Source organism: Toxotes jaculatrix, chromosome 5 (assembly GCF_017976425.1).
Source record: "Toxotes jaculatrix isolate fToxJac2 chromosome 5, fToxJac2.pri, whole genome shotgun sequence".
In the NCBI taxonomy this organism is placed as follows: domain Eukaryota; kingdom Metazoa; phylum Chordata; class Actinopteri; family Toxotidae; genus Toxotes; species Toxotes jaculatrix.
This window is the reverse complement of record NC_054398.1, coordinates 17,598,711-17,625,734: the sequence shown is the minus strand read 5'-3', so window position 1 is coordinate 17,625,734 and position 27,024 is coordinate 17,598,711. Positions and strand designations below refer to the sequence as shown.

Below are 27,024 nucleotides of genomic sequence, written 5' to 3'. Positions count from 1 at the left end.
TCAGGACAGGGACCACTCAAGGATTATGAGAACAGCCAGGATGCCACTTGAATGGGTGATACCATGGCTCACCCTCTGCCTTGGACTATCTGCAGCTACCACTGGTATGTACACAATGGGACACAAAGAGAGCTGAATACAAAGGCTTGTTAAGATGAAACCTTATGCAACCTTATTAATGCCCTGCCTACAGTGTCTATCAAGTATAAAGGACCCTATCCAGAGAAGAAACTTTGATACTGCTGACCCAAAGCTTTGGGTTTTTGTATAATTTTTTTTGTATAATGCAAATATAAATATAGTCTGTTTTTGTCTTTTGTCTTTTGTTTGATAATGTGTAGTGAAAGTGTCTCTCTTCTCTTTTAAGTTATGGTTCAAACGGTGACTAAAATGCCAGTTATTACAGGTAATTGTTTTTTTATTTATTTTTTGATGAAAGATAACACGACCAAACATTATTTACAAACTACAATATAGTAAATGTTATTTCCTTCACAAACTAGAAGTGCGACCCTCTCACAACGACCAGTTCTGCAGTACATGGGGAAAATACCATTTTAAAACCTTTGATGGAGATTTCTTCCACCTTCCTGTCACTTGCAACTACATCCTTGCGTCACAGTGTAAGGGCAGCTACGAGAATTTCAACATTCAGCTCCAGCGACAGGAGATAAATGGGGTTGTCACCATTAAGAAGGTCACTATGAGACTGGAGGGGATTGTTGTGGAATTAGCCAACACTTCCATCATTGTCAATGAAAAGCTGTGAGTCTGTTTTGAGAATATCACTTTTCATCACCAGTTGATGTAGTGGTTACAGTAATGTTTAACATCATATCACCTTACTATGGTGATATTTTTTTTGTCTGTTCTAGTGTCACTGCACCATTCAGCCAGGCCGGCATTTCAATTGGAAAAAGTGCCTCATATCTCAAAATCGAGGCAAAGTTGGGTTTGGTCATCATGTGGAATCAAGAAGACTCTCTTTGGGTGTGTTTATCCACATTTACTTTGATGTCATATGACCTGACTGTACTTATGTATAAATGATATATTGATTTTTATTATTTTGATAGCTTACAGATAAGCACATACACTGAGCTCTATATACACATTTCATTTTTACTGCTATTTAGGAGATTAGGGAACTGACTCAGGTTACATAAAGCATTAAATCAAAGGTAAGCAATTGTGAGGGTTCAGCGATACACTGTTTCACACACACTGAACCTGACACACTGTTGTTGAGAAACTGTATAAAGTAAGAACAAATACTTCCAAAGTTCTACCAAAAGTACCAGGGATGGTGTTAAAAATACATTTTGTATGCATTAGAAAAGTCAAAGAGAAAAAATTTCAACCACTAACTCTCAACAAGAACGGAAGAATGATTGAACAACCAAAGAAGCAAAAAAACCAAACAAGAAACAAAGTAACAAATAACACACAACCTGACTTGAGTTACATTGACGAGAGATAAGATGCTAGTTCAGTGAACGAGAGACAAGACGAACTGGCACAGAACAAAGGGAGACACAGACAATATATACACACAAGTTAATGGGAAACAGGTGGAAACAATCAGAGTGGAGGGAAACATGAAGGAAGGGCAAACAACCTTCAACAAGAGGAGATAAGATTTCAAAATACACAAGACAAAAACATAACTCGACATTATTTACGCACTATGACATTTTCATTCCTGCACTTTATTCAAATTTAATAATCACCTGGTTTAAAGGTTGAGCTGGATGCAAAATTCAAGAATCAGACATGCGGCCTGTGTGGTGACTTCAACGGCGTCCAGATTTATGATGAGTTCATCAAAACAGGTAAATACTACAAAAAAATAAAGTTTAAAAGAAACTTAAATGTACAAAATGAATCCTCACATTTGCAATAACCAAATTTTGCTCTAAATACAGGGTATTCTGTAACTCCTGAAGAATACGGGCAGGTCTGGAAAGTCAATGGTCCCACTGAAAGCTGTGAAGAAATCTCCTCTACAGCGACGCAGACCTGTGCAAATAAGGTCTGTTAAATCGAATTAGTTTTAAGTCATCCTATATGCAACATTTAGGTAGAATTTAAATACATCATATACTTTGACCCACAGAAAGCCCTCTGTGAGAAGCTGCTGTCAGGACCTGCATTCATCAGCTGTCAAAACCTGATTGATACTGACTCCTTCGTCAAAGCCTGTGTGAAGGACCTGTGCAACTGTAACCGCAACAGCACTTCATGCGTGTGTTCGACCATCTCGGAGTACTCTCGTCAGTGCGCTCATGCAGGCGGGAACCCACAGCAATGGAAGACTGCACAACTATGTGGTAAGAACAGCAACAAAAACATGTGGATGTTCAAGCTCTAGTTGTTTTGCAGCAGTTATTTCTCAGAATCAGTGTGTGTAAACTTTTTTGTTGAATAGCAAAATCATGCCCGTTCAACATGGAGTACAAAGAATGTGGTAGTCCCTGTACTGATACCTGCAGCAACTCCCAGAGAAGCCAAGTGTGTGAGGATCACTGCATAGATGGATGCTTCTGTCCACCTGGTAAGTTCCCTGATTTTAGAAACAGCACAGATGATGCTAAGTGTCCAGCAGATACTTCACACAAATTTTTAAACTCATGGCTTTAAAATACTTGATTTGTGCTCTTGATTTTCGCAGTTGTTGTGCAGAATTAGCTGGTCATGCTGCTAAATTCCTGTCCGGTTACTGTAACAGCAGAAGCTGAAGTTATAGTTATAGTTTTAGCAACAGGCCCACTCATGTCTTTTGGTATTAAGTTGCAAATAAATACTGAATTAATTGCCTCACATTAAAGTCACAGTGGCGTGGTACTGTAAGGTATTTCTGAGTGAAACAAAACATGTTCACATACTTGAGGAATTTCAGTCAAATCCTACAGATGTGATTTGATTGCTCTGTGAGCACAGTGTGATACGGAGCTGTGGAAAGTGTTGCCAACTTAGTGACTTAACTAAGAGCACAAATTAAGCAATTTAAAAGCAACTTAGCATTTTTCTCATGACACCTCCTGCTCTTTGCACACTTTGGGAGAAAATAAGTGGTAAAAAATGTTTAGCAATACCCACACGTCCAGCTTTTACAGGTTTGGTTAGGTATTGTGTAGGTCAGGTTCGGTATTGTATAGAGCATTCTACTGTTGGTCTAAAACTAATCACGTTGCCATGTTTCTCCCAAGGGACTGTCTTTGATGACATTACACAAAGTGGGTGTGTTGCTGCTGACCAGTGCTCGTGCATGCACAATGGCAAACCATACAAACCAGGAGAATCCTACTCAAGGGCATGTCACGAATGGTAATCACTTCATTGTATTCACTGTAATATTTATATTTACAACGTGCATTTAAGATGGTCTGTCCAGTTGAACTAACTAGAATCTGGTGGCAGCACCTGTACTCAGGGTCAGTGGAGCTGTAAGGATATGGACTGTCCTGGTATCTGTTCCGTACTGGGTGGCTCCCACATCTCCACCTATGATGACAAAGAATATACTTTCCATGGAGAATGCTCTTATGTTCTCACCAAGGTGAGGAATTCAAACCTAAATTAATTTATTCTTTAATTCACTCACAAAATTACAGTATGGGTAAATAGGAGTTTGAAACCAGTTTGGAATCAAATGTATTTTTATCCTCTTGACTTTAGGAAATGAATGGAACTTTCAGTGTCCATGGTGAACTGGTGAGATGTGACAAAGACAAATCAACTTGTCTGACCTCAGTCACTCTAATACTGCCACTACACACGGTAAAATGACAGCATCAGTGTGTGTGTGTGTGTGTGTGTGTGTGTTATATTATATTGTAATATAACATGAAAACTTTTCTCCCTGTCACATCTATTGGAAATATGTTTCCTGATGTTTTAACAAGTAATTTTGTTCTTTTTTTTTTGCAGCAGACGATTGTAGTTGAAGCCAGTGGACAGGTCTTATATAACAAACTCGTCTCCCAACTGCCTCTTTTCATGGGTGAGTGACTTTTAGGCGTGTTTAGATGTTGACAGGCTGCTCAAATTAAAACAGTCTCTTTACTCAATGTGAAAATGTCTTTCAGATGACGTAACAGTGTTCAGACCATCAACATTCTTCATTGTAATCCACACCACCTATGGGCTTGACCTTGAGATTCAGCTCACACCCATTATGCAGGTCTACATCAAAGTCAATGTGTCCAATAAGGGAAAACTCAACGGTGTGTTTCAATTCTTGAGCTTTTTTTTTTTTTTTTTCAAAGTGTAAAATATCCTCCTTTTGCAGGGAGTGCTGTAATGAGTATTGAGTCACTGTATCTTTATCCAGGCCTCTGTGGAGATTTTAACGATGTTGAAGCTGATGACTTCAGAACAACAAATGGACTGATTGAGGGGACAGCTGGGATATATGCCAACACATGGAAAACCAAAACAAGCTGCCCTGATGTGACAGTCACTCTAGGGGATCCCTGCAGTTTGAGCATAGAAAAGGGTAGGTCACAGACCATATGATCCAAATTTTACTGCCATTCTTCAAAACCCTCTCTTAGTACATGTCTATTTGATTTTGTAGAGAAATATGCCAAATACTGGTGCTCCTTGCTGACAGAGCCAAAAGGGATTTTTTCCAAGTGCCATTCTGAAGTAAACCCAAAAAACTATAAAGCTGTAAGCAGTGATTTATTCTTTTATACAATATAAAGTATCGTGTATTAATGTATTTGTGTTCTTTTACTTAATTAACAACTGCACATTCAGTTGCTCATGTGGCTTGTTGCTGCTTCTCTCTGCAGTCTTGTATTTATGATACTTGCACCTGTGAAAACAGTGAAGAGTGCATGTGTGCTGCCGTATCCTCCTACGTCCACGCATGTGCTGCTGAAGGCGTCTTACTAAACGGATGGAGGGACACCATGTGCCGTAAGTTTAACTCAAACTATAAAAATGAGAAACAAATTAAATCAGTATTTAGTAACAGTATTCAGATCTTAATTTAACTTTTTCCTTTTAACAGAGAAATACACAAGTGACTGCCCCTCTACTTTGGTGTATGACTACCAAATGAAAAGCTGTGGTCGCACCTGTCGCTCTCTTAGCCAGTCAGACTTAATGTGTGAGATTGAATTTACCCCACTTGATGGTTGCGGCTGTGCTGAAGGAACTTACCAAAATGAGAAGGGAGAGTGTGTGTCAGCTGCACAATGCTCCTGTCACGTTGGAGACACAGTAGTGCGGCCCGGGCAGATCATCAAGGTCAATGGACAAACCTGGTGAGGATGTAAAATTTTCCAGTAAAATGAAAACAGAACATTTTTTTTTTTCACATCATAATTCTTTGGGCATTTAATTAGTCAGCTGATGGTTGTGAGATAACAGGAAATAAAAGGAGAGAGATCACAAAGATCATGCAACAGAGGAACTGGGGATCACAGGGGGTTACAGTTTCCTGGGTCAACTTCAGTTTTTCATTTTCATGTTGAAGCATCATTTCTCACCGCAGACTGAGTTGCAGCATTAAGGCATGCAGCATTACAAAGCCAATGGCCTACTGATGGTTGCCCACTGCTAACTGCAGGGAGGAAACTAGCATGTTCCACAACTCACCTGCTTAACAGAAACATGACAAGGAATATATTGAATTTATTTTTACTGAGAGTGAAAATTAACCAAAAACTTGCAGTACATTCAGTTAAGGGAAGTATTCCCCTCTTGTTATTATTAGGCCTAATGACATATTATGCTGTAAAAAGAGTTTTGTAATTTCGAATCATTAAATTGTCCACGTAAATGTAATTATCTGTTTGTTGCTGTCAAGTTTGTGTGTCAACGGTGACTCCATGGCTAAGGTTGAAATCAGACCAAAACAGCCCTGTGGGTTGTTTTTTTTTTTTTTTTTTTTGGGGGGGGGGGTTGGACATTAACATGTTGGTTTGCCTGACGAGAAACTGAGCAGCTGCATTTCTCTTTTTTGTCCACATTGTCTGTCTTTTTATACATTTCAGCTCCTGCCACGGTGGAAAACTTAGCTGTGCAGGTGGCCACATAAATGAATGTAGGTACAAACCACCCAGCTCATCATAGTATTGCTTCTGTAGCCAAGCATAGTATGAACAGCACCAACCATATCGTGTCGTCCTTTCTAACACACTGTCATTGTCATCAGCATGCACCGATCCAATGGTTTTCTTCAGCTGTTCCAGTGCAAAGCCAGGTGACAAGGGATCCGAGTGCCAAAAAAGCTGCCAAACTCTGGACACAGAATGTGTAAGATTATGACACTGGTTTATGACTATGGAATATTCTATACACATACACTAAAGCAGCAGAATCACATGTTAAACATTACTATTACACTGTGTAGGTCAGTACACAGTGTATCTCAGGCTGTGTATGTCCTGCTGGACTGCTGTCAGATGGTAAAGGAGGCTGTGTTGAGGAGGAAGACTGTCCCTGCACATATAATGGTCAATCCTATAATTCTGGACAGAAGGTCACTGTGAACTGCAATACCTGGTGAGCCTTATCTTACTGTGATGAAGTGCCGTGTCAGTTCTCCACTGTTGCGTCTTGTTTATTACTAATATGCTATACATTGATACTATTTCATCTTTTTAAATCTTAGCACTTGCAAAAGCAGAAAATGGGAATGCACAGATCATCAATGTGATGGAGCATGTACAATATATGGAGAAGGGCATTATATCACTTTTGATGAAAAGAAATTCTCCTTTAACGGGCAATGTGGTTACATCTTCGCTCAGGTACAGCACATACTTTTGTTTAGTATTTGTAATTTGTCAGTAATCGGTCTTGTAATGCTGATATCAATATCTTGCAGGATTACTGTAGTGACGACATAAATGGCACCTTCAGGGTCCTGACTGAGAGCATCCCATGTGGATCAACGGAAAGCATCTGCTCCACTGCTATCAAGCTCTACCTAGGGGTAAATAAAACTACTGAATGAAATTAAAATGCATCTAAAAAATGCTGAAAATAACTATGGGATTACAAATGAGCATGTTTTGTTTCTTTCAGAGCAAAGAACTTGTTCTGTCAGATGAAAATGTTAGAGTTATCAAACAAAACAATGGGGTGGAAATACCCTATCACATCAACACTATGGGTATATATCTCGTCATTGAGGCAAAGAATGGTCTTGTCCTCATCTGGGATAAGAGGACAACTCTGATGATCAAACTTAGCCCCACATTCAAGGTGGGTGAGGAAATGTACAGGTGGTTAGATAAAGGTTGATAACGTTGGCATTTTACGAATTAACTAGATCTTGTTTAATCCAAGGGAAAAGTGTGCGGTCTGTGTGGGAATTACGATGGGAATATCAAGAATGATTTCACCACCAGAAACAAAGAAGTTGTGGTTGAAGCCCTTGACTTTGGAAACAGCTGGAAAGTTTCGCCTACTTGCCCTAATGCAAACACGCAAAAAGATCCCTGCAGCCTGTACTCACACAGGCAGGCATGGGCAGATAAACACTGCAACATTATCAAGAGCGAAGTGTTTGCTGCCTGTCATTCAAAGGTAAGAAAACTGCAAAGTAATGTCACTTGCCATGTAATGTCAAAGAAAGACATTGTAATTGGTTACAGGTCTACAGAATGACTACGTATAACAAGCTAGCAGAATATAATTCAGCCTCTATTTGCCTGTACAATGGCTTCTTTCAAAAAGGTGGAACCCCAAGACTATTATGATGCCTGTGTGAAAGACACGTGTGCCTGCAACACAGGTGGAGATTGTGAGTGTTTCTGCTCAGCTGTTGCAGCCTATGCAGCAGTCTGTAATAAGGCCGGAGCCTGCGTGAAATGGAGAACTCCAAAAATTTGCCGTGAGTGTTTTATTAGGGTTTCTGTGAGGAGATAAACAAATATTACAATGTATGGTTGTAATCATCATGTGTCAGTATTAGCATTGGAGTTTAAGTATACAGTTATTAAAAATAAAGCCCGACTCTCATTACATTCTAAAGGTTTCATAGTGAATGGTAATTAACATGAAACTATGTTATGTTGCTGTGTTCCATTTCTTTAGCTCTTTTCTGTGATTTTTACAACCCTGAGGGAGAATGTGAATGGCACTATGAACCTTGCGGAAAACCTTGCATGAAGACATGCAGGAATCCCTCAGGAATATGCTACAATCAAATCCCAGCATTAGAAGGTACTAATGACATGAAAGGGACAGTGTATGTAATTGAAGCTATTATTAATCAGAATGAAACAACTGACCATGCATGGTCTTTTTTACTAAAGCCCAACAATTTAGCAGAATTGTGCTTAATTTTGACAAATTTTTTTTGTTTATTTATTTATTTATTTTTTAAATTTTGATTATTGATGTGTTGTGGAGTTTTCACCGCTCAGAGTTTGCAAGCTCACAAGGTTCAGGTTAGACTTTCCGTCACCTTGTCTTTTCTACTTTTGCAATTTACAATAACATTTAACTTTTAAGGCTGCTATCCACGTTGCCCTCCTGAAAGATCTTATTTGGAAGAAGCTACTATGAAGTGTGTGTCAAAGGAGGAATGTGGATGCTATGATGATAAAGGGGAGCATTATGAGGAAGGGAAGCTCATGCCTTCAAAGGAAAACTGTCAGAACTGGTAGGACACATTCTACCTTAGTAATTCAGTTTATGTTAACCTTTATAGTTTTTTAACAAAAGGCAATAAATGTACGTACATTGTGTTTATAGATATTTTCAAGATGTTTTTTTTTTCATTTACCTTTCAGTTACTGTTCTTCAACAAAGTTGGAGTGCAAATATGATGTCCAAGGTGAATAGGATCAACAGAGAAAGCTGCAAAATATATAGATTAATTGAAAAGACAATGGTAACATTAAACATTGCTTTTTTGCAGCTTGCACTTGCTCATATAAAGGACATGTGTACAAGTATGGAGAAGAGGTCTATAACACACATGATGGAGATGGAACCTGTATCACTGCTGTTTGTGGAAAAAATGGAACTATTACAAGAAACATAAAAATTTGCACTACAACTCCAGCCACCCCGATATCAACAACAGCCTTTGTCTTTAGCACAACTGGTAAGAATAAGAGAATTTTAATTGACAGCGTAGGTGTGTAGAAAGTATTTTGCCCTTTCTGAAGATGAATTGATGATTTACTCTTTTACTTTGTTGACAATCACAGAAAAACCTACAAAAATAACAACAAAAATTACCATCAAAACAACAACTCAAATCTCTCCCACTCCAAGTGTGTCGACTGAGGCCGTGACAACAATTCAGGCCTTCTCTACTGCAAGACAGTCAACAAGGTCTAAGACAACAACTGGGCCATCGTCCTCAATGCCTCCTTCTACAACCACTAACTTTACACCCAGCACAATCAATATAACAACCCCTGACTGCTTTGTTTGTAAGTGGTCAGGCTGGATGAGCAGTCATTACCCTGACCAAACCCCAGATGGTGGAGAATATGAAACCATAGACAAAATTACTGATCCAAATATAAATGTGTGCAGTAAACGTCTGGAAATAGAATGTAGAGCAAAAGAATACAAAGATGTACCTTTCAATCAACTAGATCAAAAAGTAACATGTAACTCAAAAGACGGACTGGTCTGTCATAACAAAGATCAAAGTATACCATCTATTTGTTATGACTATGAAATACGAGTCAAATGTTGCATTGACAATTGTAAGGCTTCAACCCCAGTTACATCTTCACCAACAACAACCACAGAAATATCCACCACAGTATCCACAGAAAAGCCCAGGACCCACACAACAACAGAAAAACCCACCACAACAACCCCAATCACAGAAATATCCACCACAGTATCCACAGAAAAACCCAGTACCCCAACAACAGACAAACCCACCACAACAACCACGATCACAGAAATATCCACCACAGTATCCACAGAAGAACCCAGTACTGCAGCAACAACAGAAAAACCCACCACACCAAAAACAACCACGGAAAGTCCCATTACCACTGCTGTAACAACAACCAAGGAATCCACCACAACAACTCCTGAAGTTGTTACAAATACAGTGGTTACTACAACACCATCTACAGGACCTGTGGTTACAATTACAACTACAACAACCACCACAGGAAAACTCACCACAACAGCCACAGAAAAACCCAGCACCAAATCTGCCACAACCACTGAAACATCAACAGTGACAGAAAAACCCACCACCACAACAACCACAATCACTGAAAAATCCACCACAGTATTCACAGAAAACCCCAGTACTGCAGCAACAACAGAAAAACCCACCACATCAAAAACAACCACAGAAAGTCCCATTACTACTGCTGTAACAACAACTAAGGAATCCACCACAACAACTCCTGAAGTTGTTACAAATACAGTGGTTACAACAACACCATCTACAGGACCTGTGGTTCAGAATACAACAACAACCACCACCACCACAGGAAAACCCACCACCACTACAACTATCACCACAGTAGCTACAGAAGAGCCCAGCACCACAGTAATAACAGAAAAAACCATCACCACAACACCAGCCACAGAAAAACCCACCACAACAACCACAATCACAGAAATATCCACCACAACACCTGCTGACTGCTTTGTTTGTAAGTGGTCAGGCTGGACGAGCAGTCATTACCCTGACCAAACCCCAGATGGTGGAGAATATGAAACCATAGACAAAATTACTGATCCAAATATAAATGTGTGCAGTAAACCTCTGGAAATAGAATGTAGAGCAAAACAATACAAAGATTTAACTTTGACTCAACTTGATCAAAAAGTAACGTGTAACTCAAAAGACGGACTGATCTGTCATAACAAAGATCAAAGTATACCGCCTATTTGTTATGACTATGAAATACGAGTCAAATGTTGCACTTACATTTGTGAGGTTTCAACCCCAGTTACGTCTTCACCAACAACAACCACAGAAATATCCACCACAGTGTCCACAGGAAAGCCCAGTACCCCAACAACAGAAAAACCCACCACAACAACCACAATCACAGAAATATCCACCACAGTATCCACAGAAAAGCCCAGTACCCCAACAACAAGAGAAAAACCCACCACAACAGCCACAATCACAGAAATATCCACCACAGAATCCACAGAAAAGCCCAGTACCCCAACAACAACAGAAATATTCACCACAACACCTGCTGACTGCTTTGTTTGTAAGTGGTCAGACTGGACAAGCAGTCATTACCCTGACCAAACCCCAGATGGTGGAGAATATGAAACCATAGACAAAATTACTGATCCAAATATAAATGTGTGCAGTAAACCTCTGGAAATAGAATGTAGAGCAAAACAATTCAAAGATTTAACTTTGACTCAACTTGATCAAAAAGTAACGTGTAACTCAAAAGACGGACTGATCTGTCATAACAAAGATCAAAGTATACCGCCTATTTGTTATGACTATGAAATACGAGTCAAATGTTGCATTTACATTTGTGAGGTTTCAACCCCAGTTACGTCTTCACCAACAACAACCACAGAAATATCCACCACAGTGTCCACAGGAAAGCCCAGTACCCCAACAACAGAAAAACCCACCACAACAACCACAATCACAGAAATATCCACCACAGTGTCCACAGAAAAGCCCAGTACCCCAATAACAGAAAAACCCACCACAACAACCACAATCACAGAAATATCCACCACAGTATCCACAGAAAAGCCCAGTACCCCAACAACAAGAGAAAAACCCACCACAACAACCACAATCACAGAAATATCCACCACAGAATCCACAGAAAAGCCCAGTACTGCAGCAACAACAGAAAAACCCACCACACCGAAAACAACCACGGAAAGTCCCATTACCACTGCTGTAACAACAACTAAGGAATCCACCACAACAACTCCTGAAGTTGTTACAAATACAGTGGTTACTACAACACCATCTACAGGACCTGTGGTTACAATTACAACTACAACAACCACCACAGGAAAACCCACCACAACAGCCACAGAAAAACCCAGCACCAAATCTGCCACAACCACTGAAACATCAACAGTGACAGAAAAACCCACCACCACAACAACCACAATCACTGAAAAATCCACCACAGTATTCACAGAAAACCCCAGTACTGCAGCAACAACAGAAAAACCCACCACACCAAAAACAACCACAGAAAGTCCCATTACTACTGCTGTAACAACAACTAAGGAATCCACCACAACAACTCCTGAAGTTGTTACAAATACAGTGGTTACAACAACACCATCTACAGGACCTGTGGTTCAGAATACAACAACAACAACCACCACAGGAAAACCCACCACCACTACAACTATCACCACAATATCTACAGAAGAGCCCAGCACCACAGTAACAACAGAAAAAACCATCACCACAACACCAGCCACAGAAAAACCCACCACAACAACCGCAATCACAGAAATATCCACCACAACACCTGCTGACTGCTTTGTTTGTAAGTGGTCAGACTGGACAAGCAGTCATTACCCTGACCAAACCCCAGATGGTGGAGAATATGAAACCATAGACAAAATTACTGATCCAAATATAAATGTGTGCAGTAAACCTCTGGAAATAGAATGTAGAGCAAAACAATACAAAGATTTAACTTTGACTCAACTTGATCAAAAAGTAACGTGTAACTCAAAAGACGGACTGATCTGTCATAACAAAGATCAAAGTACACCGCCTATTTGTTATGACTATGAAATACGAGTCAAATGTTGTATTTACATTTGTGAGGCTTCAACCCCAGTTACGTCTTCACCAACAACAACCACAGAAATATCCACCACAGTGTCCACAGGAAAGCCCAGTACCCCAACAACAGAAAAACCCACCACAACAACCAAAATCACAGAAATATCCACCACAGTATCCACAGAAAAGCCCAGTACCCCAACAACAACAGAAAAACCCACCACAACAACCCCAATCACAGAAATATCCACCACAGTATCCACAGAAAAACCCAGTACCCCAACAACAGACAAACCCACCACAACAACCACGATCACAGAAATATCCACCACAGTATCCACAGAAGTACCCAGTACTGCAGCAACAACAGAAAAACCCACCACACCAAAAACAACCACAGAAAGTCCCATTACCACTGCTGTAACAACAACCAAGGAATCCACCACAACAACTCCTGAAGTTGTTACAAATACAGTGGTTACTACAACACCATCTACAGGACCTGTGGTTACAATTACAACTACAACAACCACCACAGGAAAACCCACCACAACAGCCACAGAAAAACCCAGCACCAAATCTGCCACAACCACTGAAACATCAACAGTGACAGAAAAACCCACCACCACTACAACCACAATCACTGAAAAATCCACCACAGTATTCACAGAAAACGCCAGTACTGCAGCAACAACAGAAAAACCCACCACACCAAAAACAACCACAGAAAGTCCCATTACTACTGCTGTAACAACAACTAAGGAATCCACCACAACAACTCCTGAAGTTGTTACAAATACAGTGGTTACAACAACACCATCTACAGGACCTGTGGTTCAGAATACAACAACCACCACCACAGGAAAACCCACCACCACTACAACTATCACCACAATATCTACAGAAGAGCCCAGCACCACAGTAACAACAGAAAAAACCATCACCACAACACCAGCCACAGAAAAACCCACCACAACAACCGCAATCACAGAAATATCCACCACAACACCTGCTGACTGCTTTGTTTGTAAGTGGTCAGGCTGGACGAGCAGTCATTACCCTGACCAAACCCCAGATGGTGGAGAATATGAAACCATAGACAAAATTACGGATTCAAATATAAATGTGTGCAGTAAACCTCTGGAAATAGAATGTAGAGCAAAACAATACAAAGATTTAACTTTGACTCAACTTGATCAAAAAGTAACATGTAACTCAAAAGACGGACTGATCTGTCATAACAAAGATCAAAGTATACCGCCTATTTGTTATGACTATGAAATACGAGTCAAATGTTGCATTTACATTTGTGAGGTTTCAACCCCAGTTACGTCTTCACCAACAACAACCACAGAAATATCCACCACAGTATCCACAGAAAAGCCCAGTACCCCAACAACAGAAAAACCCACCACAACAACCCCAATCACAGAAAGTCCCATTACCACTGCTGTAACAACAAATAAGGAATCCACCACAACAACTCCTGAAGTTGTTACAAATACAGTGGTTACAACAACACCATCTACAGGACCTGTGGTTACAAATACAACTACAACCACCACCACAGGAAAACCCACCACTACAGCCACAGAAAAACCCAGCACCAAATCTGCCACAACCACTGAAAAACCGACAGTCACAGGAAAACTCACCACCACAACAACCACAATCACTGAAAAATCCACTATTGTATCCACAGAAAAACCCAGTACTGCAGCAACAACAGAAAAACCCACCACACCAAAAACAATTACAGAAAGTCCTATTACTACTGCTGTAACAACAACTAAGGAATCCACCACAACAACTCCTGAAGTTGTTACAAATACAGTGGTTACTACAACACCATCTACAGGACCTGTGGTTACAATTACAACTACAACAACCACCACAGGAAAACCCACCACAACAGCCACAGAAAAACCCAGTACCAAAGCTGCCACAACCACTGAGACATCAACAGTGACAGAAAAACCCAGCACCACAACAACCACAATCACTGAAAAATCCACCACAGTATTCACAGAAAAACCCAGTACTGCAGCAACAACAGAAAAACCCACCACACCAAAAACAACCACAGAAAGTCGAATTACTACTGCTGTAACAACTAAGAAATCCACCACAACAACTCCTGAAGTTGTTACAAATACAGTGGTTACAACAACACCATCTACAGGACCTGTGGTTCAGAATACAACAACAACAACCACCACAGGAAAACCCACCACAACAGCCACAGAAAAACCCAGCACCAAATCTGCCACAACCACTGAAACATCAACAGTGACAGAAAAACCCACCACCACAACAACCACAATCACTGAAAAATCCACCACAGTATTCACAGAAAACCCCAGTACTGCAGCAACAACAGAAAAACCCACCACACCAAAAACAACCACAGAAAGTCCCATTACTACTGCTGTAACAACAACTAAGGAATCCACCACAACAACTCCTGAAGTTGTTACAAATACAGTGGTTACAACAACACCATCTACAGGACCTGTGGTTCAGAATACAACAACAACAACCACCACAGGAAAACCCACCACCACTACAACTATCACCACAGTATCTACAGAAGAGCCCAGCACCACAGTAACAACAGAAAAAACCATCACCACAACACCAGCCACAGAAAAACCCACCACAACAATCGCAATCACAGAAATATCCACCACAACACCTGCTGACTGCTTTGTTTGTAAGTGGTCAGACTGGACAAGCAGTCATTACCCTGACCAAACCCCAGATGGTGGAGAATATGAAACCATAGACAAAATTACTGATCCAAATATAAATGTGTGCAGTAAACCTCTGGAAATAGAATGTAGAGCAAAACAATACAAAGATTTAACTTTGAATCAACTAGATCAAAAAGTAACGTGTAACTCAAAAGACGGACTGATCTGTCATAACAAAGATCAAAGTATACCGCCTATTTGTTATGACTATGAAATACGAGTCAAATGTTGCATTTACATTTGTGAGGCTTCAACCCCAGTTACGTCTTCACCAACAACAACCACAGAAATATCCACCACAGTGTCCACAGGAAAGCCCAGTACCCCAACAACAGAAAAACCCACCACAACAACCACAATCACAGAAATATTCACCACAGTGTCCACAGAAAAGCCCAGTACCCCAACAACAGAAAAACCCACCACAACAACCACAATCACAGAAATATCCACCACAGTATCCACAGAAAAGCCCAGTACCCCAACAACAAGAGAAAAACCCACCACAACAACCACAATCACAGAAATATCCACCACAGAATCCACAGAAAAGCCCAGTACCCCAACAACAACAGAAATATTCACCACAACACCTGCTGACTGCTTTGTTTGTAAGTGGTCAGACTGGACAAGCAGTCATTACCCTGCCCAAACCCCAGATGGTGGAGAATATGAAACCATAGACAAAATTACTGATCCAAATATAAATGTGTGCAGTAAACCTCTGGAAATAGAATGTAGAGCAAAACAATACAAAGATTTAACTTTGACTCAACTTGATCAAAAAGTAACGTGTAACTCAAAAGACGGACTGATCTGTCATAACAAAGATCAAAGTACACCGCCTATTTGTTATGACTATGAAATACGAGTCAAATGTTGCATTTACATTTGTGAGGTTTCAACCCCAGTTACGTCTTCACCAACAACAACCACAGAAATATCAACCACAGTGTCCACAGGAAAGCCCAGTACCCCAACAACAGAAAAACCCACCACAACAACCAAAATCACAGAAATATCCACCACAGTATCCACAGAAAAGCCCAGTACCCACACAACAACAGAAAAACCCACCACAACAACCACAATCACAGAAAGTCCCATTACTACTGCTGTAACAACTAAGAAATCCACCACAACTCCTGAAGTTGTTACAAATACAGTGGTTACTACAACACCATCTACAGGACCTGTGGTTACAATTACAACTACAACAACCACCACAGGAAAACCCACCACAACAGCCACAGAAAAACCCAGCACCACAACAACCACAATCACTGAAAAATCCACCACAGTATTCACAGAAAAACCCAGTACTGCAGCAACAACAGAAAAACCCACCACAACAATCACAGAAATATCCACCACAGTATCCACAGAAAAACCCAGTACCCCAACAACAACAGAAAAACCCACCACAACAACCACGATCACAGAAATATCCACCACAGTATCCACAGAACAGCCCAGTACCCCAGCAACAACAGAAAAACCCACCACAACAACCACAATCACAGAAAAATCCACTACAGTATCAACAGAAAAGCCCGGTACCCCAACAACAACAGAAAAACCCACAACAACAACAACCACAACTACAGAAATTCCCATTACCACTGCTGTAACAACAATTAAAGAATACTCCTCCACAACTCCTGAAGCTGTTACAAATACAGTGGTTACAACAACACCATCTACAGGACCTGTGGTTACGATTACAACTACAACAACCACAGGAAAACCCACCGCAACAGCCATAATCACAGAAAAACCCAGCACCACTACAGCTACGACCACAGTATCCACTGAGAGGTCCAGTACCTCAACAGCAACAGAAAAACCCATTACCACACCAACTCTTGAATCGACAACAGTCACAGAAAAATTGTCCACAACAGCCACAGAAAAGCCTACTACCCCAGCGGCAACAACAACAGAAAAGCCTACTGCTGAAACACCTTCAACTCTTCAGGCTTCAACATCTGTCAGAACAACTTCATGTTTTTGCAATTACATGGATAAGATTTTCTCTCCTGGTAAGCCATGCTCTATTATCATCTTTTTTAAAATTCAGTATCAGTAACTTTATGATATTCTCGTCAGAGTTACACTTGTCCTTACAATGTAACCCGATGTGCCAGAGCACTTAAAGTGTAAGCTTTTATACTCTCAAATTCTGATTGCATTGTGTTCTATTATGAGAGTTGACATTCTGAGTTTTTGTGCACTGCTTTTGAAACTCTAAGGATTTAAAATGTGCTAAACTTGACGTTATTGGCAGTACATACATGCCAAAAAAACACAACTGACTTCAGTCAGTTCAGGAAAGAGGCTTTTCATAAACACATTGGAGACAGACATATTCTCAAAAATTGGGCATTGTGAAGACAACTGTAACCCTGGCTTCTGTCGTATTTTTCCTGACACCATGGATTATTTTGATCTACCATGTTTTTTTTCCCATATAGGTACCTTCATGTACAATAAAACTGATGGAGAAGGTTGGTGCTTCACTGCATACTGCAATTTGACATGCAGTGTTGAGAAGCTTGCTAGACCATGTCCCTCCACTACTCCACCAGCACCTACTACAACCACATCAAGCTCTGGCACTACAACACAAATTGGCTCAACAACAATCAGTACAACTACAGGAACCACTGCAAACTATCCCAAAGACTGTTCCTATCTGAACCCACCAAGAAAGGTATTTGAATTCAATTACGTATAAATAAAAACTGTCATTATATACTGACCCCAAATCAAGGTTTTATCTTCGCTAGCTTCCCTATGACACAATTACCCAAAAACACAACACATTTAAACACACAATAACAATTCACAACATTAAAAAAACTGACAGATATTGATACATAAACAAATAAACAGCAAAACAAATAGCTCCAAAAGAATAAAAACTTTAGATAAGTAATATAGCACTGCTAAGTAACTCACAAACCTGCATATTGTGTACTTCAGTTTAGCATTAAATGTATGTAAAATTCTTTATTTCCTGAATTTCAGAAATTATAGATGTACGTTATAAAATTTGCATGTGTGCACCTGGGGGGCTCAAACATAATATTTCATTTGCTATCAGTAGATTACTAAAAGTATTACTTTGGCATTTACAGAATGGTGAGTCATGGAAGCCAACCAACTGCACAACAGAAAAATGTGAGGATGGTAAAGTGATCACAGAACACGTACCATGTCAACAAGTGACCATACCTCAATGCGACAATGGGTACCAACCAGTTAGAGTCTACGATGAAGCAGGCTGCTGTTTTCATTACGACTGCAGATGTAAGCTCAAATGAATTTTAATTTTAAAATTCGAGCAGCACCTTAAAGCTGCTGCACATATAAGTAAAATACAACATAAACAGTTTTCTCTGATGTAACATGCAGTGTCTTTGCAGGTGTTTGCTCTGGCTGGGGAGATCCTCATTATGTGACATTTGATGGTCAATACTACAGCTTCCAGAAAAACTGCACTTATGTCCTGGTCCAAGAGATCATTCCCAAATACAATTTTAAGATTCATATCGACAATGAAAACTGTGATGCCTCTGGAGCTGTGACCTGTGCTAAAGCCTTGATCGTGTATTACAAAAACTATGAAATTATTCTTACACAGACGAGAACCCCAAAGACCATAAACATGGTAACTATTACCAAAACTTAGAAAATCTTAGCTTTTTTAATTATTTTACTGGAATATATGTAAATGATACGGAGTGGTAATCTAAAGAAAATGTTTTGTCTTATGTATGGTAAATATGAAAAATTTAAAAAGACTCTTACATTTGCTCAGGTGTTCATCAATGGCAAGCAGGTATTCCCAACCTACTCTAATAAGGACTTCACCATCACAAGTACAGCAATTGAGCTGCTTTTGAGAATCCCAGAAATTGAAGCAGTTGTGATGTTCAAAGGACTTTTATTCAGTGTTGAATTGCCATTTTCCCTTTTCCATAACAACACAGAGGGACAGTGTGGTAAGCTGATAATCCCTTTGCTGTTAGAAGAAATGTAGATAGATGGAAACAGTGCTAGATTTCATGTAAAACTGCCCATGAACATACCAAATGTGGAACTCTATGGGTTGTAATATCTGTTGTGTTAATATTTATTTTGACAAGGTATCTGTGACAACAATAAGAAAAATGACTGCAGATTACCAAATGGCCAGATTCATCCTTCATGCTCTGAGATGGGACATGAATGGCATGTCCATGATAAGAATAAGCCATATTGTGAAAAACCTCCTCCTCCTCCACCACCACCACCACCATCACCATCACCACCATGCAAACCTGTTATCTGTGAAATTTTGATCAGCAAGTAAGAATTCACAGTATAAACATGAACACGGTATGTCAGTTCATTCTGCAGTATAACTTTAAGTAACACTCTACTTTCTTTTGATTTGTAAATTAAGGGTGTTTGAGGAATGCCACAAAGTAATCTCACCACAGCCCTTTTATGAGGCCTGTAAATTTGACGTTTGCCACATGCCAAATTCTACCGTGGGTTGTTCCAGTCTGGAGGCGTACGCTTTAATGTGTGCTGAAGCATCTGTCTGTGTACCCTGGAGGAATGCTACTAAGGGACAGTGTGGTAGGAGAGTTTTATTTCAGTAGAAAGCAAACAATGTTATTCTCAGATGTACAGATTACTTTGTTTGACCATTTTGATGTTTAAATCCTCTTTCTCTAATTTTAGAATATAAATGTCCAGCAAATAAAGTCTACAAGCCTTGTGGGCCAGTTTTTGTGCCAACTTGCAATGCAAGGTAATCGCTCTGTTCTATCTATACAGTATCAAAATAAATTTAAATAAAGTCAGCGGCTTGTAATTTAAGAGGACTGAGTTTCTACAGCCATGCTACCAGCTTTGAGAAGCTTTACCTAGACTAACTTGAATTCAAATCCTAAGGTGCTCACAATGACCATGAGCTATCTTACTTTACTGTGTTAGTTTAATAAGAGCACAACAAAACGCAAAGTGTGGCTAAGTATGTAATTAAAATTCAGAATACAAAAAAGTCAGAAGATCAAGATTTCATGGCAATCTTGGACCAAAGTAGTGGACTGACATTGCTATTCCAGAGCCATGCTGCTAACATTTTTTTTTTTTTTTTAATCAATGCTTAGTTTCGGCACTGCATTATACAGTTCATTTATCATTTTGTTTCTTTTTCATCATCATCTGTCTTCATATTTAGGTACAATGAGAAGTATACACAAGAATGCCAGGGAGAAAAAGCCAACCAGAACACAGCCTGTACTCAGATCACTGAGGGATGCTTCTGTCCAGAGGGGATGACTTTGTTCAGTTCAAACTCTGACATCTGTGTCACTTCCTGTAAGAGCATTTTTTATGATCAAGAAAAATCTTATTCCTTGTGCATGAATTTTCAAGTAAGCTCATTGTTTTTATTGTTGAAGGTTGCACTGGACCTGATGGCCAACCTAAACAGGTAAATGCTACATTACATTAATAATTTTCATTATTCTCAGCGTATTTGTCGCTTTTACAACAATAATTTTGTTCCGTCACTCAAACAGCTTGGGGAGACTTGGCAGACTGACTGTCAGCAGTGTGCATGTGATAAGGACACCCTGAGTGTCCAGTGTAAGCCTGTTACATGTCCCACTCAACAACCAGTAACCTGCACTGAGGAAGGTGAGGTCTTGGTGAACCGTACAGTAGACTGCTGTGAGAGACTGACATGTGGTGAGTGATTCAAGACACCCCTCCTACATCTGCTGACATGTTTTAACAGAAACAAGTGTAGGATCCAGCAATACCAGGGACTAAAAGAAGGATATCTTGGCCTCTGTTGCACTGATTTATACATGATACAGTATCTGAAGTGAAAAGCTAGACTTTGAATCTACTGTATGATTGAATGTAGCAGTGTTTGCCTAATGTCTAAACTTTTAGCGGTCCACTTTTATTTTAAGTTATGCTCAAGCAATCACCTATTTTCCATCCATGGTATGGATGGAAAATAGGTATATGCTACACACACCAACACTGGAAATGTCTTACTCAACCAACAGAATGTGATAAGAGTCGCTGTTCATCACCACCAAAGTGCAAAGTGGGATTTGAGTTGGACGTCCACATCTCAAATGATAGTTGCTGCCAGTCTTACCTCTGTGGTAAGTTCTGGATTAAGGTTTCATTTCCATTCACTCATAGTATTAGTTTTTAAAAGCCTTACAAACTAAATTAAGCTTTAATGCTTTAATGTTTACATTTTTTAAATCATGTTTTTTTTTCTAGTTCCCAAAGGCGTTTGTGTCTTCAATTATACTGAGTACAAGGTAAGAAATAATGTACAGTATATATTTAAGAGTATATTTCCTTGTCAAAGTGTTTCTACAATTCTTCAAATCTCTTTAAATTTAGAATACTATAAATTACATACAATCTCAAGAATAAAATTTTGGTTAAATATATTGCACTGTTCTTCTATATTTTCACTCTGTAGTTTGAAATTTGTTTTGCTGGCTTATATATGAAATTGTCTCAAAGTTTGTATTTTACTGTTTACAGCCGACTATGGATTTCTCCAAAAACCCATGTGAAACCTGCCACTGTACTGAAAATCAGGATCCCAACACCAAGTTGAACATCATTGACTGTCATGTGATACAGTGTTTAACAACGTGTCCAGAGGTACCATTGCATGGAAATATTAAGAATATTGCAGTTTTTAATACTTCAAATTTGATGCCAGCAAAGTTTTATATATTGTTATATATCAGATAGTAAATCAGGGGACACTCACTCATATGCTTCACATTTAGAAATCTACAAGAAGTGTACTGCTGATCTTTGTAACAGCTGCTGATGCATAGACTTTGTTTTTCACCTGCACAGGATGATTATTTTGAAGATGTAAATTTTGGAAAAGTGGGTGTTGACTCTCTCAAGTTAAGCTAACATACGAAACTGATATTTCTGTGTCATCTCTAGTATATGGTTATGTAGGTCTTTTGTTTTATTTGCTCAGGTTTGAGACATCTCCATTTTCCAGTACAATGTATATGAATAGAATTTAAGTTTGTGGTGCTATCCACTGTTGACTGTCTATTCCGTAGAATATTCAAAGAAACAGCGACATTGTCTCTGGAAACTGATACGTTGCTGTTGAATTTGTTTGATAAAAGAAAATTGTGTTTTGAGTACGACAAACTTAATTGCAATCACTCAGAGCACATGCAACTGTCAGAATGGCTGAATGCCACTTAGAGATAATAAGAAAATGAATTTACTTTTCATTATTTGGATAAAACTATCCTGACAGGTGAAAGTATTCTGTAAATACTGTTAGTTTCTAAATATGTATATGTATAATTGATCGAAGCTACAGACCACATTGATTTGTATTGTACATTTTCTGTAATAGGGCCACGTGTATGAACCCAAACCTGGAAAATGTTGTGGGTCATGCAAAAGGACAAGCTGTGTTTTGGATTTACCAGGTTCCACTCCAATAATCATCAATGTAAGTAAACTGTAATGGAAACATCGTCAGCATCTGTAACCTGAGGTTGTGTTATTAGATGCAATTGTTTATATTTACTTACTGACCATTTCCACACCTCTGACAGCCTTCTCAGTCTTGGTCACCACCAAATGACAACTGTACCAAGTATGACTGCCAAAAGGTGAAGGATGAGTTCATAGTCTCCAAAAACCAAACAACATGTCCTGAATTTGATCCACAAAACTGCGTTCCTGTGAGTATAATCCAGTTCAGAAAAGAACACAAATTCTTGTTTCTAAATATGTGATAGTGATAGCATTTACTGTACCTTTCTGAAATTAGACTTTTGATTCAGGCTAATTAGTCTGATAAACACATATTAAAACACTTCAGGGCTTTTACGTGTGCTTGAATTTTGTAGAATGCCAAAATTGGCACTGCAGGCCAAATAAAATATATGTATAAACGGGCTGAAATGATAAATTCTTTGAGCTAATGTGTATGGTTAGAGGTCATAAATACATCAAATGTGCTCCAATATACAAATAGTGGGAAAGAAATAACTTTATATCATCATAAGTGACTCATGTGACTGTATATCTGTCAGTCTTGTATATTTGCTTACTTTACAATCCATATTGTCTATCTTACAGGGAACTGAACAAACTGACATGAATGGTTGTTGCAAAATCTGTAAGTATTTGTAGACTGTGTAATCAAATTACACACTACGTTCAGTCACCATCAGTTACCTTTCTTTAAAAGGAAGATATTTATGAACTTCAACAGCTTGTAAAAGTAATGATTTCTTGATTAGTACAATACCATTGGCAAGTGAACTCTTAATACATGTTTTCAAGCGAAGAGGTTTGATCTTTCTACCATTCACTGTTTCTTGTACTAAGTGTCAATAGGGACCAAAAAGACAATGGCCTCATACTGATTCTTAAAGGCTCATCTAGGAAACACATCTACATGCAGTAAACAACCAAACTGAATACATCCCTGTGCAATATCACTAAAATGTTAAATGATTCAAGACTGTGTCATCTTACAATATAGTACAGAAGGAAAACAATGATAATGACAATGATACACTGCAAAAACTTCACGTTTTTGGGGAAAACGTGAAGTTAAAACTATGACCTAGCCAATAATGTCCCCTGACTTGAATCCAACAGAAAGCCTTTTTGGAGTTTTTTAAAGCAGAAGGTAGAGCAACAAAATCCCTCCATCAAAAAGCAGCTCAAAAGAATCATATGTGAAGAATGGCAATCTTGTAGCATACTGAAATAATTTGTTAGATTTTGTTCTTAAAAATGGATCTTTCATTATAGTTTAATTTCTGTTTTGTTTCATTTTTTTTAAGTAGATTGGCCTCATGCTTCTTGCATTCGGTTAGAAAAAAATAAAAAAATATTCAATAGACAGTGTCTGTAATTACTTAAGCTTTTAGGGGCACTGAGGAGCGGTGTACTTTTGTTGTGTATTGTATTTGTGTTGAGTCAAAACCTATAATTCTATTTTTATATAAACAAAATTCTGACCAGAATACATTTGTAATGGTCCAAAGGCTAAACCTTCCACTTCCTCTCTGATTATTAGATGCTTCATTTTATTTTGTCTCAGAAATGGTAATGTACCTGCAATTATGTGCTACCTGTAATTTTTGTACAAAGATGAAAAAAAGATTCATGTGTCATTCACAGGTACTCCTCGTCACAACTGTCAAAAGAACAAGAACACCACCTATCTGCAGACAAAGAATTGCACGTCAGTTGTGCCAGTGGAAATTACAGCTTGTGAAGGTTCCTGTGGCGCATCATCATCAATGTGAGAATTTATTTTTAGAAAGTATCTGAGGATCCTAGCAGAATAAATGTTTGTTTAGAATAAACAGCAGGTGACTGACATTGATCCTGTCTGAAACTTTATTTGCAGGTACTCTGCAGAGAGCAACAGTTTGATGCATTTGTGCACATGCTGTCAAGAAATGGCCACCAGTAAGAAGGAAGTGGAGATGATCTGCTCTGATGGCAGCAAGATAAAGCACACATACATTTCAGTTGACAAGTGTGGCTGCAAAGTCGCCGAATGTACTAAGACCACCACAGACTAATGTCAAAATTTTGAAACTGAAAACGAATATGACTAAAGTACTTTTGTAAACTTTCCTCTCCAAAAACTATTAGAGAATCAAGACTCATGAAAACCACCAAAGACACACCTCATGCATTAGCTGATGAGTAAAATGAGTAATAAAACACAGCAGCCTGAAAAGTTTTTCATCGAACAAGAGTATCGTTTTGAGCTGTTAATACCTTCATGTTTTATGTCAGTAATGCTAAATGGTGATAAAATGTATCCTACACTTCTGGATACCAGACATTTTAGCTTTCCCAATAACAATCATCATTTTCTCATTTATTGTCATGGGGAGCAGGTTCAGATAGTGCCTCATGATGACAACACATATTGGTGTCATGGTCTCTTTTAGCTTTTGAAACTATATGATATGGTGTTTCGGCCTTAAAGGGTGTTTTTTCTTCCTTTTATTTTAAGTGACTTCAGAGATAAAAGACACATGAATGGATTCATATATACATTAAATTGGAGCAATACCTTGACTGTCTTTGCTATGGAAAAAGATGTTAGATATTTTTATATTGTGGTAAAATGCGGAAGATTCAAAACATAGATTGAAATTTTGAATGATTATTAGTTATTACGTATTACAGAACCATCAGCATGAATTATCTCATAATTTACTCAGTATATAAAGCAAAGAGTGCAAAGATTATCCAGACTTCTTTTTCCAACATGTGATGTTGGAAAAATATCACACTTCTGATGTGTCACACTTCTGATGTCTTCTCTTATTAAAACCCACATATTTGCTGATGATTGTGTCTTGGTTTTTTTTTTCCTTCTGTATTTCTTATGTAGTTTTGACTTTAAGTATTTGAATGATACATTGCTGGCATTGAGTAGAATCTCACATTTCCAAAACGTTTACTTTTTTGGCAGTTCAGCACCATATATAATTTAGATGTATTACCTAATATATAATTTCAAACATATTGGATTTTTTGTAGTCAGTCACCGACAGTTATGTATATCGAATACATTTCCAAGAACACATTTTTTGTAATTCATCAACTCTAAAATATATTTTTCTGCAAATGATACATAAATTGACACAGGCATACAGAGGATATAAAAAGTCTACACATCCTTATAAAACTGGAGATTTTTGGAACATAAAAACAGAAATAAAAAAAAAAAAAAACAAATGTCAGGCTTTTTCCATTTTCATCATGACCAGTATTGTTATCAGTGGTAATCTGAATGAGAATTTTTTAGGAGCTTGCATATTAGCTTGGTGGTACAAACTTCCTAATATTTTCAGTTAATAACATCACCATCAACTATAATCAATTTGACAGTCTTAGCTTTGGGGGCCCTGGATTCTGGACATAAAATCCCTTTTCAACTTTTAAGATACAGAGTAAGATTTTACACAAAAAAAAAGTTTGGAAAAGAGGAAGTCTTTGGCTTCCTCAATGTGTGACTCAGAGGAAAACGTTCAGTAAACTTGATAATTAGCTTCGGGCGTCTGTAAAACAGCAAAGGGAGCAAAGAAATTGGGAGCAGCTGAGGCCATATCATGAACAAAAGTCTGACTCTACTCACTGTTCTGTAGCCTGTGTTCACATCAAAAAATAAATAGGAAAGCCTGGCAACTTTTTTAAATACTATTATTAATTATTAATATTATTATTTTATTAATGGCAATATAATATAATATAATATAATACAATTTAATATCTAATATTTACCGGCTTTCACCGCTGCCTCCACCCAGTATCCACTTACAGTTACAGCAGCACACAAACAACAGCAGCCGCTTACTGACAGAGCTGCTCTGTCCATGCAATGTCGGACTTTTTAAACAGAAAAATGAGACAAAATAAAATTGTAGCCTAGTATTCCCGCAATAAACGGACTCTGAAAGCACGGAACACACCGCAACAGCGTTTCTAACATTAGCTGCT

The 27,024-nt window shown here is 38.7% G+C and overlaps 1 protein-coding gene across 3 annotated transcripts; it reads left to right on the top strand.

The window, feature by feature from the left end:
• Positions 1 to 25,870, top strand: LOC121181834 (mucin-2-like). Of its 3 annotated transcripts, none has more exons than XM_041038004.1 (49): positions 1 to 104; positions 368 to 406; positions 504 to 765; positions 876 to 990; positions 1,742 to 1,832; positions 1,926 to 2,032; positions 2,117 to 2,330; positions 2,429 to 2,554; positions 3,210 to 3,327; positions 3,421 to 3,559; positions 3,679 to 3,780; positions 3,934 to 4,003; positions 4,089 to 4,226; positions 4,334 to 4,498; positions 4,580 to 4,674; positions 4,800 to 4,926; positions 5,021 to 5,276; positions 6,009 to 6,058; positions 6,170 to 6,270; positions 6,368 to 6,519; positions 6,629 to 6,767; positions 6,845 to 6,952; positions 7,045 to 7,224; positions 7,309 to 7,548; positions 7,699 to 7,855; positions 8,059 to 8,187; positions 8,479 to 8,629; positions 8,760 to 8,803; positions 8,888 to 9,076; positions 9,183 to 10,103; positions 17,205 to 17,498; positions 17,931 to 18,169; positions 18,597 to 18,768; positions 18,885 to 19,129; positions 19,280 to 19,463; positions 19,608 to 19,809; positions 19,907 to 20,085; positions 20,191 to 20,260; positions 20,693 to 20,832; positions 20,916 to 20,947; positions 21,036 to 21,204; positions 21,534 to 21,635; positions 21,760 to 21,800; positions 22,033 to 22,155; positions 22,889 to 22,987; positions 23,094 to 23,222; positions 23,623 to 23,662; positions 24,679 to 24,802; positions 24,911 to 25,870. In XM_041038004.1, exons 1-49 carry the CDS (start codon positions 26 to 28, stop codon positions 25,086 to 25,088), a joined length of 7,566 nt encoding a protein of 2,521 aa, XP_040893938.1. In that variant the 5' UTR covers positions 1 to 25; the 3' UTR covers positions 25,089 to 25,870. The 3 variants fall into 3 exon arrangements, with proteins under 3 accessions (XP_040893938.1, XP_040893937.1, XP_040893939.1); XM_041038003.1 differs by having other exon boundaries at positions 3,931 to 4,003; XM_041038005.1 differs by lacking the exons at positions 19,608 to 19,809; positions 19,907 to 20,085 and having other exon boundaries at positions 3,931 to 4,003.
• The last annotated feature ends 1,154 nt before the right edge of the window (positions 25,871 to 27,024 follow it).